At 36.8% G+C, this 16,907-nt stretch overlaps 1 protein-coding gene across 5 annotated transcripts; it reads right to left on the minus strand.

Annotated features, from left to right (window-relative positions):
• Window positions 1-2,793: 2,793 nt before the first annotated feature.
• On the minus strand, window positions 2,794-16,153 carry LOC131159744 (ubiquitin-conjugating enzyme E2 7-like). 5 transcript variants are annotated; one of them, XM_058114900.1, is made up of 6 exons: window positions 15,887-16,148; window positions 15,660-15,762; window positions 14,632-14,729; window positions 14,428-14,528; window positions 13,829-13,906; window positions 2,794-3,470 (listed from the first exon to the last, which is right to left on the minus strand). In XM_058114900.1, the coding sequence occupies exons 1-6, from the start codon at window positions 15,933-15,935 to the stop codon at window positions 3,393-3,395; spliced, it is 507 nt and encodes a 168-aa protein (XP_057970883.1). In that variant the 5' UTR covers window positions 15,936-16,148; the 3' UTR covers window positions 2,794-3,392. The 5 variants fall into 5 exon arrangements, with proteins under 5 accessions (XP_057970883.1, XP_057970880.1, XP_057970882.1 ...); XM_058114897.1 differs by having other exon boundaries at window positions 2,794-3,058; window positions 15,887-16,113; XM_058114899.1 differs by having other exon boundaries at window positions 3,194-3,497; window positions 15,887-16,153.
• Window positions 16,154-16,907: the final 754 nt, after the last annotated feature.

A 16,907-nucleotide genomic window follows, 5' to 3' on the forward strand; every position in this document is an offset into this window, starting at 1 on the left:
AGGAAGAGGGAATGAATCAAGAGTTGAAAGCTCTCCATTAAATAATACTTGGGAGTCTAGTTCCCTTACCAAAAGGGGAAAAGGCAATTGGAAGCAAATGGGTATTCAAGATTAAACGAAGAGCAAATGGAACGATCGAGAGGTACAAAGCACGGCTAGTTGCAAAAGGATATAACCAAGTAGAGGGGTTTGACTATAATAAAACCTTTGCCCCCGTGGCTAAATTCACCATAATTCAATGCTTGTTGGCTATCTCGGCAATTAAAGGATGGGAACTATACCAAATGGATGTTGACAATGCATTTTTACATGAAGAACTTGATGAGGAAGTTTTTATGAAAGTTCCTCAAGGTTTGAAAGCCCCTAACGATTCACTAGTTTGTAAGTTGCATAAGTCCTTGTATGGACTCAAACAAGCACCACAACAATGGTTTGAGAAACTCTCCACTTCTCTTCTCAACTATGGGTTTAAGCAAAGTCCATGGGATTACTCACTATTCACATTTTCAAATGGGGATATTTTCTTTGTGGTATTAATCTGTGGATAATCTTATACTTGCTAGGAACACTGGAGATAAATGTGCTCAATTTAAGAAGTATTTCCACACTTTTTAAACTTCTTGATCTCACCACCAACTTTTTTTACTACCTAAGTATCTTCCTTTGGACTCACCTAAAATCACTTTTGTTGTCCTTACAATAGAATTTTCCATTTTATTCCATTTTATTTCAATTAGAATATGCATCTACCTTACCCCCTACTGTCCAATCACACTCTTTGACGATTTTGTCTCTAAATTTTACTATACTATCCCTCTTCAAGTTCCACTATCTAATCCTCGTGTTGATTTATGATCAATTTTTTAATATGTATATTTAATACTAAGACTTTATATTGTGCAGTCAAACTTTTACCTAGGATAACTTTACAGTCCTTAAAAAATATGCAATCTCACCTCTTAGTTAAGAAGAAATCGATTTGACTATTATTATATCCACTTAGACATTTATTTTATGTTCTTCTCTTTTTATAAAACAAGTATTCAATACAACCAAAACATAAGACATGACAAAATCTAAGATTGTATCATAAGCCTTATTTTTGTCTTCATATCTATGGCCTTCATGTATCATCACATATCTTGCATTATCCTTTCCAATGTGACCATTCAAATCAACTCCTATGAATGTCTTTTCAAACGTTGGTATCCCTTATAAAATACTGTATATATATATTTCCAAAATTATCTTTTAAGATTTTCTACTAAACCTATTGGGGAGCATATGCACTAATGAAATTTATTATCTCCAAACCTAAAGTTTACTAATTTTAATGATCTTATCCCCTCTTAACATCTATTACATTATCTTTTAAGTATTTGTTTATAATAATTCCAACCTCATTTTTATGTTTTTTTCCTAATTTTTTAATTTCACTTGCTTTCTCATCTACCTATTTCTTTTCTTAAAGGCAAATTCAATTAATTTTCTTTCTAAATATTATTTCCACTATTTTCATACTTTTGCCCATAAAAGTCCCTATATTCCAAGTTTCTAATCTAATCTTAATTTCTTGTACTAACATATTAAACATCTCCCTTCAATATTTGACACAATCTATTCCTTAATTTAGGTGAATTTACGCTTACTATCCCTGCTCCTTTATCCAAGCTTGAAACTGTGTACAAAAAATTTGTGTTACACAAAGTAACGGACATGTTTGAGTTTTTTTTTTAATTTTTTTTATTTCATAGACAATTTTCTAAATCACACCCTATAACTAGTAAAAGTCACACATAAAATACAATATATTAAAAAAAAATATGAAACATATAATTTTGGGTGTGAATCCAAGTTAGACTAAAATTAAACCAAAAAATAAAAAAATAAAAATCATGCAATAGCACTTTTTGAAAAATCTTATATCTTGGGAAACACTAATGGAATGCAAAAGTAATATAGGTTTTTTAATCCTATATTAATAATGTGGAGCTTGTTGATTGCATATATAGTGATTAAGTTGGTGATACCAAGACTTAGAAGAATACATTTAGCTATACATTAATAGTTCTCATTTAAACTTCAAAGGAATTTGTGTTATCTATGTGTTTGTGTAGTCGTGTTGCCTTGCGCTCTTTGAACAAAATAATTCCATTCATCCTAAATCTGTTTGTTTCTTTGGCATATGTATTGAATTAATTGAGAACACCAAATTAGCATATAACAAAAGTGGACAACATAGAATGGAGGCTGGTGGAACTCTTTTTTTTTTTTTTGGTTTACCAAACTCAAAGAGGAAGAAACAAGAATGAATATGCTAAAAAATAATATAAACCAATGAGGCATAATTTGATAGCCAACCGGCCACAACCCTATCCTTTCACCATATGCTTGATGTAAGCTTAAATGCATCAACCCATCTTATGAAGACGGTCAGTCAAAAAGGATTCGGATTGGAGAACAAACTACATTCTTGGATAGTGAAGTCCAAAGTTTAGGAAGAGGATCGAATGGTGTTAGGATTTGAGAATGGGCTTCCCCTATTGTATGATCGGGGGGCCAGTAGAGCCAATGGAATTGCCAAACGCATGTAATATGCCCCAACTACTTGGGAGGGAATTTGGAACTCGAACACTGCCATACAATCGTATTTCATTTATACCCGACTCCATTCTATGAACCACACACTATCATATGCAAGAATGGAATGGAATAATTCATCACTTGATTTTTGAATGCGTTCTTCATTTTCCATTCCAAGTTATATCATAATATAATGATGCATGCAGGAAATAAAATAAGGAGATTGTATTCCTTCCTTGGCGGCAAGCAACAAGACTAGATAAGGTTATTATCATCAGTGTCTAGTAGCAACATTGTGAAGGATGTAAAACAAGCTCAGCAGTAGCATTCCAAAAATAAACAGAATGATAGAGAAGCCTGAATTTTTAAGGTGGGGGGAAAAGAGAGGAACCACAAGAAGCTTCAGAAACCAGTTTTGATTTGATTTGATTGCGAGCCCAACAAGGCAATCAGTTGTCCAAAATTTAATCATTACCTGTTCAAATACAATGGCTAAGTTATCACAAACCCTTTTCCTGGCCTAAGTTTAGTAAAATAATGGCATGGAAGATTTTGATACAACCTTACAACTACTGCCTATTAATTCTGACAATGCAAAGAAGATAAAGAATGATGATGTAAATGGGGAGCAGAAATCATAATGGGAACTTTACATTCGACCAAGGTATTTTTTAAAAATCCCGAATCACACCAAACCAAACGAAAAAAAATAAAAAAAATGCTTTACCTGAAAACTGACTAAGATGTTTTCCCCTTACAAAAAAATAAGATATTTTCCAATCAAATCCAAGACTGGCAACAGCATCTGATCATAACATTTCTTGTGATCTTCTCACACATCGGCTTACTTTCTTCTTGAATTCCTCCCTTTTATCTCTCCATTCTTTCTGCAATTTCACCAATGGGAAATACCACTGTAAAAAAGATTACCAGTTTGGGCTCTAATACAATCTCTTTATGGAAGGTGAGCTGCTCATGAAGTTCTTAGTGCTTGTATTTCAAGCATAGATGAAAATTTTGATATCCCTCACCACATAAAATGTTTCAAAAACATTGAGGATTAATATATCAATATCATTGAAAATGTGAAATGGAATTTTAAAAAATACTTTCTGCATTCGGGAGCATGGAATTCGATTTAGGTGGATTTGGACAAGATACAATTTTGCATTACATTTTTTTTCCAAATCCATACAAATCCAAACCCAAGGCCTCTCCCAAACATAGGGTAAGAAGAATTCAGATGTTGATATTGAAATGTTCTTGAATATCTATTGGAGATAAATGGTGATATTGGCATAAAATAAACTCCTAAGACCATGATCTGGAGAGGCACAGTATGGTAAACCCCACAATACTCACATATTTCAGGGTGTCTTCTGTTGCCATTTTTGTGCTTATGTTCCCCAGGAGACAACCCTAGTGGCTTGATTATGAGTCATCTATGGTGAGTCAAGGTTACTTGGGGATGAAGGTATGGTAAAGGTTTATGATTGGGCAATTCCCATTTGTCTAAGGTAGGCCCAATTGACCTCCCAAGAAAAGCCGCACACAGGCACACAAAAAACTGCTGAGTGTTAGAGATTGTGATGCACACAAATGACAAGCATTTTGGAAGGCCACTGCTGATACACTGCTATAGGTGCAAGGAAAAATGAGCACCATTAAAAGGCGATCATATCTAGCATGACTTCTCATCTTTGTCATAAATGCAGGACTAGTTAGGCTTTTATTTTGTACATTTCAACTTTGTTATTTTAGGGATTTTATACTGCCTATAACCCTAATCCTTATCTGAACCCGCAGCTGCAATACTAGTCAACCTGAACCTCCAAACACTCTTCATCCCATACAAGATAAACCCCAAAAAAATAAAATAAAATAAAAACAAAGAACAAAACAAAATAAAACAGAAAAGGCTACTGCTGAAGTTGAATATCTACAACGTAGGAGGAGAAGTGAGCAATTCCAATCTCCGCCATTAGATCTGTGTTGTCATAAGAGAAGACTAACAGATCATTGCCTGCGACATAAATTGTTGATATGACCAGCATCTCCTCATCATTACAACCCCCCACTGTCCTAAATCAGTAATTCGCCCTCTTAACCCGACCCATATCCTCTTAACACAAACCTTAATATTTGTCTACCGAAATCAGAAACTAACCTAGCTCCATAGCCCAAGCCCCAGAGTGAGCCAATCCTTACCCATAAGCAGGCAGGTTCAACCCAGATTTGTTATACGGTTGTGTCCATAATCCTGACTTAAATCAGTTTCAAAAAAGAGCAGAGAAATTTTTAAAAATAAAATAATTTTTTAAATAAAACAGACTGCAATGTTATGTTTCTTTTTTTTCTTTTTGGGGGGGGGGGGGGGGTTCTATTTCTTCATTGAGCAACTTCTTTGGCTAGCTTCGTGCCAACAATTTGAAAGGCTCAACCAAGATTCACCTAGCAACTACCCTCGAGAGGAAACATACCCAAAATACCTAAGGCAACCATATTCAACAATGAGGCTTCCACATTTGTACTACATACAATCCTTCCGCCTTCTTACTTAAGGCATAACAATTTTAGGGGTGAGGAATTCCATCAAATTTTCTATTTCTTCATTGAGCAACTTCTTTGGCGAGCTTCATGCCAACAATTTGAAAGGCTCAACCAAGGTTCACCTAGCAACTACCCTCGAGAGGAAACATACCCAAAATACCTTAAGGAACATGTGGCTTCCACATTTGTACTACATACAAACCTTCCGCCTTCTTACTTAAGGCATAACAATTTTAGGGGTGAGAAATTTGACATACACTTGGCTTAAAAATTTGTTAACATGTTTACATGAAAAGAATGCCTTACTTTAGTAGATCTCTAAAACTCCCCCTCTTGAAAACAATTGAGAGTTGCATCTTAGATCATGAAATTAACATGAACTTTTCAATGTTATACTTATCTCTTCCTGCGTTTTACTTGATGAATATAAGTTATGATTCTCAGAATGGCTAAGTAGTAGTTTACAAATTATAAAGAATTTTTTTTTATTGCAAAAATGGATCTATCAATAAAAAGAATAATTACAAAGAATGGAGGATAAGAAAACTTCTGGGAAAAACTGAAAACTAACAAAGCACAGTTACATTAAAGCTGCCTTCCAAATTCTTTCGACATCAGACAGCGATACACCCTTTTTTTAACAGCAAAAAATATACTTATTAGCAAGGCATCAAGGGGATGTCAACCCAAGGTACAAAACATCAACCACTCTCTGAAGAGTATCACAAACATCAAGGATTACAAAATGATCATTAACAATTTTCCCACTAAGCCAGCTGAAGACAGTAGCAACCCATTGGCCTTTGCAGGTCTGATGCGGAATAGATGAATCTTTGAAGGCTCTCTTATTTGTTTCTTTCCAAGCACACCAAAAGATGGCGAGAGGGCTGAGGTTCAAAGCCTTTCGCTTCTCCCTTGTGCCTCTGATGCCTTTCCAAGCCCAAATCTCGCCTCCAACTGAATTTGCCATAACCCACTGCTGCCTAGCCAAGGAAAGAGTCAAATTTCACAAATCCTTGCCCAAGGGCAGTGAAGAAGAATGTGTTTGACTGATTATGTGTCAACCATACAGAGAAAACACTAATTTGTGACTGTAAGCCCTCTTTTCTGCATATTTCGAGGGTTAAAATATTTCCATGCGTGGACTCCCAAACAAAAAAGGCAACCTTTGAAGGGGCTGCTGCCCTCCAAATGTGAATCCAAGGGGAGTTATTGCAACTTGTTCCCAACTGTGAGAGCTTCTTATATAAAGGTTTAACAGTAAAAACATCATTTTTGTTCAAAGCCAAAATTTGGCTCTTTGGGGACGTTTTGGTGACGGAATTGGTAGAGAATTCTATAGTAGTGTGTGAAGTTCCCATGCTATATTCCTTGTAAAAGGAGTGCCCCACAAAATTCCCTGATCATTGATTCGGAGATGAAGACTGATAAGGGCATTTCTGTCAAAATCCAAGATGTAGATGGAAGGAAATGCAACTCTTAAGATTATGGCTCACACACCACACAGATCATGCCAAAAATAAACATTGGTCCCATTGCTCACTTGAAATGTAACAAATTGAAAAAAATCATCCCATCCTTTCCTGATGAATTTCCATACTACCACTCCATTCCACAAGGAGGATCTCTTCTGTTGTGAGTTGTCCAATTGTTGTGCTCAAGCCCATATTTAGAAACAATAATATCCCACCAAAGGTGGTCTTTCTCCTTCATGAACCTTCATAACCACTTCCAAAGGAGGGCTTTATTGAAAGCGAGGAGGGATTTCAACCCCAAACCTCTTGAACAAATGAGTTGTTTGACAACTCCCCATCTAACAAGGTGATATTTAAACTCCTCCCCTAAGCTTCCCAAAGGAAATCTTCTCTAAATTCCCTCTTATCTTACTAGGACTGAGGTTGGTAAGGGAAGGAAAGAGATGAAGTAAATTAGAAGATTCATCAAAGTGCTCCATATAAGAGTGAGTCTGCCTCCTTTTGAAAATAAATTTATTTTCCATCCTACCAATCTCCTTTCAAACTTGTCAATAATGGAGTCTCAGACTCCTTTATCTTTGAATTTGGAACCAAAGGGGAGACTGAGGTAATTAACGGAAAAGGTTCCCATCTTGCAACCCAAAAGACTAGCGAGGAAAGAACCCTCACGCACCCCCCCCCCCCCACCCCCTAGGTGTTTTCCCTAATTGAAATAAGCTCACTTTTACCAAGGTTCACTTTTAGGCCTGGGACAGCCTCAAATCCTAACAAAATGCATCAAGGAGTTTGAGGATGTGAAGGGGGTCATCTTCACAAAAAGTAATAGTATCATCTACAAAAAGAAGATGAGAAACTTCTGTAAGCCTTTCATTTCTGCCCACCTTGAGACATCTAAAGATCGCTCCTTCAATAGCTTTCATCAGCATGAGGCTAAGCATCTCCATGACCAAAATAAACAGAAAAAGGGGCAAGGGATCTCCCCGTCTCAAGCCTTTGAAGAAGTAAAGGTAATTAGAAGGGCATCCATTTAAGAGCACTAAGAAGATTGGGATTTTGATGCATTGAACAGTCCAATTACACCATAGCTCCCCAAAGCCCATTTTCCAAAGAAGATAAAGAAGGAAGTTCCAATTGACATGATCAAATGCTTCTCCACAGCCAGTATGCACACTATTCACCTTTTCCCTCCTTCAGATAGGCATCCACTACTTCATTAGCAATAAGGGCAGCATCCATAATCTTAAAAATCCCAAAAGAATGTGCCCAAAAAGAGGTGCAAAATTTTACTTTCTCCCATAGTAGAGAAGGAAGGGCCTTCTTCTCTCTGAAAATTTTGGCATTCCATTCAATCCACATCACCCACAGCACTGAAAAAACTGTGCAGACCCAAAAATTTCTCCCTGTTTTATTCTTTCTAAAACCCCAAAACTTTACCATTAAAAAATCAAAGATAGATTCTGAGCCACCCACTCTTCTCCAAAAAACAAAAACAGATTATTCCATATGTATCTCGCCACCTTACACTGAAGAAATAGATGGCTAGAACTCTCATTTGAACCACTGCACAGCATACAAATATCTGGACTAAGAGCTTTGTAGGGTCTCCTAATCCGTAACACGCCATTCGTATTAATCTTGTTGAGTATGAGAGTCCAAACAAAAGCTTAGACTTCAAATGGAACTTTTTCTTTCCATGGAACTTTATTTAACAAGGGCCACGGTTTGTGGATTTAGTAAGATTCGAGAAAAAAGACCTTTTAAAGAAAAAGACCCTAAAGTATTCCCAATCCAAAGCCTTGCGTCCTCCCGCAAATTTGGCACACTCCAAAAACGAGTTAACTCATCAAAACCAATTTTGTCCTCATTCCCCACTTTGAAACAAGTAAAAGGAAAGAAAAGACAAGCTACCAGTGAAACAAACTTCCAAGAACTTGCATGAGTAACAGTGCCACTTACTTTTGAATCTTATCCATTCCGGTGCAAACCATATTTACCCTTTATTACTTTATGCTGTAAGGAATTAGGTTCTAAAGGAAACCTCCATAACTACTTCACAATTAAAGAAATGTTTTTAGAAACCACATAACCAAAACCCATACCTCCTTCAGACTTGGGCTCCTTTAAAGCAGCACAAGATTCTTTCAAAATTTCACTGCGTCATTCTCAAGAAAAAAGATGGCATCATCTGCAAAATGAAGATGAAACACCTCCACTTCCTCTACCTATAGACAAACCACTAGTAATTCCCAGATCCTAAGCATGAGAAACCAACCTACTCAAGACATCCATGCCAAAGTGAACATGCAAGGAGATAATGGATCCCCTTGTCTCAACCCACTTGAGATATTGAACCAATCCCTAGGTTGGCAATTAACCATCACAAATGCATTAGCAAATTGAGGCACCCTCCTATCCACTTACACCACGAACTCCCAAAACCTTTTCTTTAGAGCACATTCATTAGGAAACCCCAGTTAACCATATTATAAACTTTTTCAAAATCCAATTTAAAGATCACTCCTTTTTGGTCCCTCCTTTTCACACGCTCAACCACATCATTGGCTACCAAAGCAGCATCTATAATCAATTTGTCTTTAACAAAAGCAAATTGTGCCAAAGATACCGTGTCCCCTAACACTTCTCTAATCCTATTTTTGAAAGAACCTTTGCTAGCAGCATATAACTACTAGTCACCAAGCTGGGTTACCTAAAATCTTTTACTTTTTCCTATCCATTTTAGGGATCAAGGCAATGAAGGTAGAATTCATGCTCTTGCACACCTCTCCATTCCTATGAAACTCCTCAAAAAAGTTCAAGGCATCCTCTTTGACTACTTCCTAAAAAAAACAGTTGTAGTAAACATGGTTTTAAATAAAGGCCACGACTGTTATGTAACGCTGTTACGTAACAGTTTTTTGGGTTACCGATACCGTTACATGCGGCAAAATCGGTGGGAAGAAAAATCACGACTGTAGCGAATGTTACGTAAAGGCCGCTACAGCCGTTACGTAACTGCTACAGGACTGTTACACCAAAAAATTATTTTATTTTTTACTTTTTCTTCTCACTTTTTCCCTCTCTTTCATATATCATTCTCAATATACCAAGTGGCAAGAGGGGGAAAAGATTATAAAGTGGATGACAATGATATAAAATTTACTATTTCTTTAAATACTCAGAATAGATGCATTAATTAACAATTTGAAAATACTAACTTGTTAAGAAAATATTTTATTTTGATAATATTAGTAATGTGATATTCATGTTCTATATTTTTCAACTTCAACCTTCTTTCTTTTCTAGCTATTTTATATTTGTATTATTCGTATGTCTTATTTTTCTAATAGATTAATGGAGTGTAAAATGTATTTTGTTTTATTAATTAATTTAGCACACATAAGAATTTATCATAAATAAGAACGATGAGAAGTATAAATATGCACACAACATAATTTTTCTATCAATGGTGGTTTAAAACAAATGTAAACTTGTTGCTCATACCAAATAACTTAGTTACTCCAACTAAAGGATCCAAAATGCGCTAAAACTCTTTCTAAGAAGAGCTAAAAGTTTAAAACATACAAGTACGCTAATATGCACAAGGTTGTGCGTGCTTCAAAAAAATTCACGGCCGTTACACCCGCTTCCCGTTATGTAACATCCGCTACTCTCGCTTCCCGTTACACCCATTATCGTTACGTTACGCTACCGCGATTTAAAACCATGGTAGTGAAGCTGCCTGGGCCTAGTGATTTCTCCCTATTTATATCAAACACAGCCCTCCTTATTTCCCCCAAATCAAATGGTGTCTCCAACCACTTGGCCGCCTCTTCCTCAATAGGTTTCCAATCCAAGCCCTCCAATATTTAATTTATTCCTCCACCCATCTCAGTACAATCCTTTATAGAAATTTGTAACCTCCACTCCTATATGATTGTGATCTCTCACCATCTCCCCCAAATCAACCTCCAACTCCTTAACAAAGCTCTTCCTTCCCCTCCCAATAGCCACCCTATGGAAGAGCCTAGAATTACAATCCCCCTCTCAAACCCAATTAATTCTAGACTTTTGACACCAACTCCTGTCCTCCCCCATAAGTAGCACCTCCAAATCATTACTGAGATGACCCCTTCTAGCTGTATCTTCCAGCCCCTCTATTAAACTACACTCCTCCAATCCATCCTAACCGCTAACCTCCATCAAAGTATCATTTTCCTTTCCCCTACCCCTAGAATGCCCAAACAACTCTTCATTCCAAACTTCCAATTTTTCTTTGATAAAATTCAAATTTCTCCAACTTACCTCCCAGCCCTAAACGTGGCACTCTCTCCACCAAGCTTTAATAGAATCGTGAAAAGAAGGATGCGTAAGCCACATGTTCTCAAATATAAAAGGAGTTGGACCCCACTGTATAGGATTGGGCTTCAAAAGAATCGAGCAATGGTCAGAAGTGGGCCTAACCAGTCTTGAACAATATTTAGGGAAAAGATCCTCCCATGCATCAAAATACAAAAAACTATCTATGTGAGTCGAGATCTGTCTATCCCTCGAAGCTGCCCATGTGAAACAGCCATTGTTCAAAGGAATATCCCTAAGACCACAATCCCTAATAAAATAGTCAAAAATTCTCGTGCTACTGGTCACCCTAAAGCCCCTGAACTTCTTCCTAGAGGTTCTAATGACATTAAAGTCATCCCCCCACCACCCAATGCAGATCGCATAGCCCATACAAACTAGCCATCAAAATTATAGTCTTCCCGCAGGGAAAGTTGAGTAGGACTATAAACAGAGGTAAACCACCAAAATCCCCTACTCCCCTAATCTTAAGTAAGATAGACAAGGAAAAAGAACCAGAAATGCTCTCTTCGCATGTAGCAAACCTAGTGTCCCACGCCACTAATTGACCTCCCACAGATCCTAAGGATGGGGAAAAAAAACCCCACTCCTTGAATCTAGGATAAATACTCCTAAAAACAAAGGAATCGATCTCACCTAATTGTCTCTTGAAGAAACAAAATATCAAGTTGATTTTATTCACCTAATCCTTGACTACCCTCCTTTTGTTTAATTCCCCCAAACCTCTAACATAAGACAAAATCTTCATTTGGAAACACTACAAACCCCCCAAAACCCCCCCCCCCTCCTCTCCCCTTCCCTTTTTTTTCTCATAGTTCACCAAAGAAGCTAACCTAACTAGTTCCTTGCAATTTATTAGCTTTTTTCCTCTGCCCTAAATCCTCTTTCTTAAACCTAACCAAATCACCTAAGGAGCAGTTAAGCTAAGATCCATTTCGTAGACCTCCTAGTTTTCTCTCTCATCGCCTAAAAGGTCAACGATTTGTAGATCTCCTTCTCCCCCGGATTCCTTATGGCAAGTTAGTTCTTCAGAGTTAATATGAAAAAACACATAATTAAATGGCATACCTTCGGAAATAACATTACTCCCCAATTCTATTTCCTTGGAGTTGTTTGACAAATTGCTTGCCTTCTTTCAGAATTGATCACAAAGGGTAAATGATTGGGTTCACAGAAGGATTAAAATTCTGTAGTTGCTGCAGGAAGAAAAGTACCATCAGAAATCCCAACCTCATTTGTATTCTAATTACTCATACCTAGACCAATGATATAGCATTCTTTTCTTTGTCCTTGTTCAGCTTTTCTATTAACAAACCTCATCCTCAGACTCAAATTATGACAAGAACTCTTTGCCATCTTCTGCATATACAAAATTAGCTTCATCCTAGCTCTCAGATTCCACAACTTCTTTAACCTTCCTCTTATCCAGAAGACCTGCCTCCATATGTTTTGCTTCTTTGAACTTTCCCCAGCCTCTGTGTTCCCCTCCTCCCTCCTCACCTTAATGTAATTCCTCCAATTGTACTGTAGATGTCCTCGTGTTCCCTTTCTTCCTATCCCAGAAAAAGCATTCGCTGGAAGAGGAGGGTTCCTACCTGCTGATTTGCCCGGATGCCACCTATTCTAACTGTTCCAGCCCATTTATAAATCGAACCTAAAATTGGGCTTGGGACTCACTCATTTAGATAATTAACAAGCCCTCACCAAACCGAACCCCCAAACCGCTCGTGAATGGTTTGGTTTGTTTGCAACACTAATTGAAATGCTTCCCACATAATTTTGGTGTTCTCTTCATGATTGTGTGGCTGATTTATGTGGTTGATTGCTGATTACTTTTGATTTTTGGTAATTAATTTTTCTTCTTAGTGTTGATTTGAATAGGGAGGAGGATCGTGACACACTATTGTGTGTTTTGGGACCACCTCCGTACCTCCTCTTCCTGAATAGTCAACATTCAAATTTACAAAATAATACTCAATAGATTATACTAATGTTTTAAAAGCTCAATCAAAGCAGGTTTTACGGCTCGCCTTAAGGCACACCTCAAGGCAAAATAGGCCAAAAACACCTTGAGGCTCAATCTAAAATACCAAATCCCGAAAAATCTAATGGCCTATGCATTTGTACAAAAAACACACCTTTTGTGCATTATGCATTTGTACAAAAAACACACCTTTTGTGCATTTTTAGTTGAGGCTTACGTATTTTGGGTGTGTGATTCTTAAGTAAGATGTTTACATAAAAAGAATGTCATAATATAACTATGAGTTGATTTCTAAAACTCTTGAACCTTAACCTTTCCAAAATAATTGAGATTTGTGTCTTAAATTTTGAAAATAATTTGAACTTTGTAATGTCATAACTATCTCTAGTACATCATGATTTACATAATGAATTCAAGTTAGCAATTTTTAAATGGCCAACAAGTGGTTTGATAATTGTATTTGATATTTTTACATCATATTTGTGATTTTCTTAATTTTTCTTCATTTATAATTTATATGTAATTTATTTACAAATTTTTATATTTATAAATAAACTTCTCAAAAGGCTTACACACTAATGCCTTAAGGCTTACGCCTCACTTCTTAAGGGTTAAAACGCATCACCTTACACCTTCGTGATTTAAAACATTGGATTATACTACTCACTCCAAGGAAGCTTAGAACTTCATATTCATGTAATCTTTTCCCCCCACTCCATAAAAGCAATTTAAAGAGTCATAGATGAATTTGCACATCTAATAATGTAATTAGAATTTTCTATTCAAAGATCAAAATGACAATAGCAACATCCAGAGCAGCCTAAAATGATGGATAATAATCCAAATAACAGATAGTTTAAAAAGGAAGACTATCACTTACCGCTGCTTCAATATTTGCTGGAGACTCATCATTAGGACTTGAAAGCATTGAAATGATACTCAACACGATGCTTTCAACCTGCAAGAAATAGAAGCAAAAATAAAATGATAAGGAGATCAATCTTAGCATAAGCATAATGTATAACACAACCAAATTTTGAAACTGTTATATACACTTGATGTACTACGCAACATTAAGAAACACTCAAGCTATTATATAGACCAAAACTCCTACTTCTATTGATTAGCAACATTATGCAATGGCATAACATGAAACTTCGAGTATAAATCACAAGAACTCTTGCATCAGTAAGTTTTAGACTGTTATTGTCATGAGTAACAAAACATGCCAATTGAACTATTGTAGCCACTGACTGCAGTCTCATTCCCCCAGCTGTAAATTCAAGATTGCATTTTCCTCCATCTCAAAATTAAAACAATAAAAGATAAAAGCCAATAAAAGCATTATGATGTAAGCGCTGCACACAGAATCACAGTTTCACGGCACTAACATTCATCATTTCATTAATGATGATTGCAAGAGCTAATCCAAGAGAATAAGAAAGAAATTTATAAAAAAAAAGAAAGTTGAAACCATACTGTGTGGACAGGCGACCAGCGCTCGCTTGCAAGCTCGTAACCATTTGGATCATCACCAGGAGGATGTAAAATCGATATACAAACCCGGCCATCAGGATAAACTGCAATTTAGGCAGTAGCTTGCCTTTAGTTTGCAGCCAATTCTCAGACACAAAAGCACAAAAATTCAGTTTACAGCATAGAATAAATGTGTGACCTACTGACCATTAGGATGCCAAATCTCTGAGGTAAACCTCACTGATGGAGGGCTGTTTGGATAGTTGGGTGGAAAGGACATTATAGCATTGAAAAATCCCCCATCACTGCAACAATATGATATGACAATTAAATAATTAAGCGAATCTTATTATTCAATATTTCAATACAGACGAATAGCAACTATTCTTCAAATACAGATGGACAGTGAAGCAAGAATATCACACACCAAAACATGCACTTCCATCCAAATAGAGCTCACAACCAAGAAAACAAAAAGGGCAAAAGGCATTGACCTCCCCTAAGGTTCGGTAAAAAGTAAGGACATCCCCTAAAATTTCAAAAATCCCATAGATCTCTCTTGAGATTTCAAAAATCTACTAGACCACCCTTGACATTTGATTTTTGGGTCACTTATGTCCTTCAAAAAAAAATTTCTTCTTGCCAAATGTAAGGGGAGGTTTGTGTATTTATGGCAAAGCTTAGGAAAGGTCTACAAAAATTTTGAAATCTCAAGAGAGATTCCTGAAGGTTTTGAAACCTCAAGAGAGGTTGTTGTCTTTTCACCTCTTATCTTTTCACCAAACCTCAAGAGATGTTAATATCTTTTACCCAAAAAAGAAAAATAAATAAATAAATACAAATATGGACAGCATTAGTTATGAAAGTTTGAAACTGCTAATAAAAAAAATTAATTTACCAATCTTTTTCCCACTCCATATTTGGTTTCTTAGAATAAAGAAAGAAAATAAAGTCCACTCAAATTTTTGGGTTATCACTTAAATTCTTCTAGTTTTACTAACTTTTTCTAGGAAGTCATATGGAGACAGCGTATCGAGCAACTCTCAAGAAAAAATCAATCCAACTAGCAGCAAAGATACAAGTCAAAACCAAACATATATTCCTAAATTAAAATCTAAATAATATGATCAAGTAAAACATAGAATTGAATGACCACCCGACTAATCGCACATGAGATGAAAGAAAACACAGGAAAAAGAAACAATCTTTAGAGGGAAGTTGGAAAGAGAACTCACTACAGCGTATCAGGAGGTCCGATAATCGAGACACTCCATTCAAAGACGTTGGTCTCGTCAACCAACCCCGCCGAGAAGCCATCCACCGGTCTTTTGCAGAGATCTAAAACGAAGAATCAAAGAGATCATTCAAAATCCAACAATTGTGGAAACAAAAAAGGAAGAATATTCAAATCAAGACAGTAGAAACGGCACCATTGATTCACAGAGAGTAAAACAAACCCTACCTTTGAGCTGCTTCTGGAGGAGAAGGCTTGCTTGAGTCGCCGAAGCCATCACAGAGGGAAGGGGCAGGAGAGACTCTCTGCTCTGACTTCGTAGGCGAGGAGAAGGCTGCGTCGAATGCTTTGCGAGCAAAGAGGGAGCGAGTGATCTCGGTCGCGGGTTTTATAGTCTCATGGTGGTGATGATGATGAGCGGTGGAGGGGCGAGAACCGCCACGAGCCAGAGTCACGGGTTTCTCAGATGGCTTGAGCGTCACAGATTCTCACATCACCGTTGATTGTGAATACCAGATGTAATTGCCAAGTCAGCACCCTCTGTGCTGACGTGTTGCGGGTAGAATTAATAAAGATGCTAGGTGTTAGGGTGTGACAATGTAATGAGGAAAATGGAGGAGTGAGATACTGCTATAATTGTATTCTTCAGGGATTTAGAATGAATATATGAATATCTGTGTTATAGCTTGTATGGTGATTCTCTTGTAGATGAATAATACAAGTAGTTCTTTTCATTTTGGTGTTCTGTTGCCTTGGATTATGATGTCTCTGATTGTTATAGTCTTATTCGGTATATAAGAATATATTGCTCATGTGAAATCCTATTGTTCCTTGTTTTCCTTGAGTATTGAGACTCACCTGGTGCTCGTGCTTGCAGGCTTGAACGTGTGAGAGTTGGCTGACTTGTCGGGGGAGAGCTCTCAACGAGTGCCACACGGTCCTTACTTGAGTTCCATTTTGGGGGTCCGTGACACTAGGCCTTTTTATAATAATTAAAAAAAAATAGTGAGTAAAAATGGAAAGTCCATGGACTTGTAGTTAACTCCTAATTTTTAAATTTTTCTAATTTCAAGGTTAATTATGTCACCCCAAGAGAGGAAGATTCTTTACGTCAATGGATTTTTTTAATCAATTGCAACGTAATTTGGAAAACTATTTGTATTAGAAATTTTAATTGGCAAGGGTCTCGTAACGAGTTAAATTAGGCATTCGTGATTTTAGATATTTATAGAAGAGAAGCAATAACCTA

Source organism: Malania oleifera, chromosome 7, assembly GCF_029873635.1.
Source record: "Malania oleifera isolate guangnan ecotype guangnan chromosome 7, ASM2987363v1, whole genome shotgun sequence".
NCBI classification, from domain to species: domain Eukaryota; kingdom Viridiplantae; phylum Streptophyta; class Magnoliopsida; order Santalales; family Ximeniaceae; genus Malania; species Malania oleifera.

Bases quoted from the DNA above. Each gene is read 5' to 3' on its own strand.
- LOC131159744 (XM_058114896.1), bottom strand. From the start codon at position 15,935: ATGGCTTCGGCGACTCAAGCAAGCCTTCTCCTCCAGAAGCAGCTCAAA. The intron at 15,763-15,886 runs GTAGGGTTTGTT...TCTTCGTTTTAG, and splicing joins CCTCCAGAAGCAGCTCAAAG to ATCTCTGCAAAAGACCGGTG. The intron at 14,730-15,659 runs GTGAGTTCTCTT...ATATTGTTGCAG, and splicing joins GGACCTCCTGATACGCTGTA to TGATGGGGGATTTTTCAATG.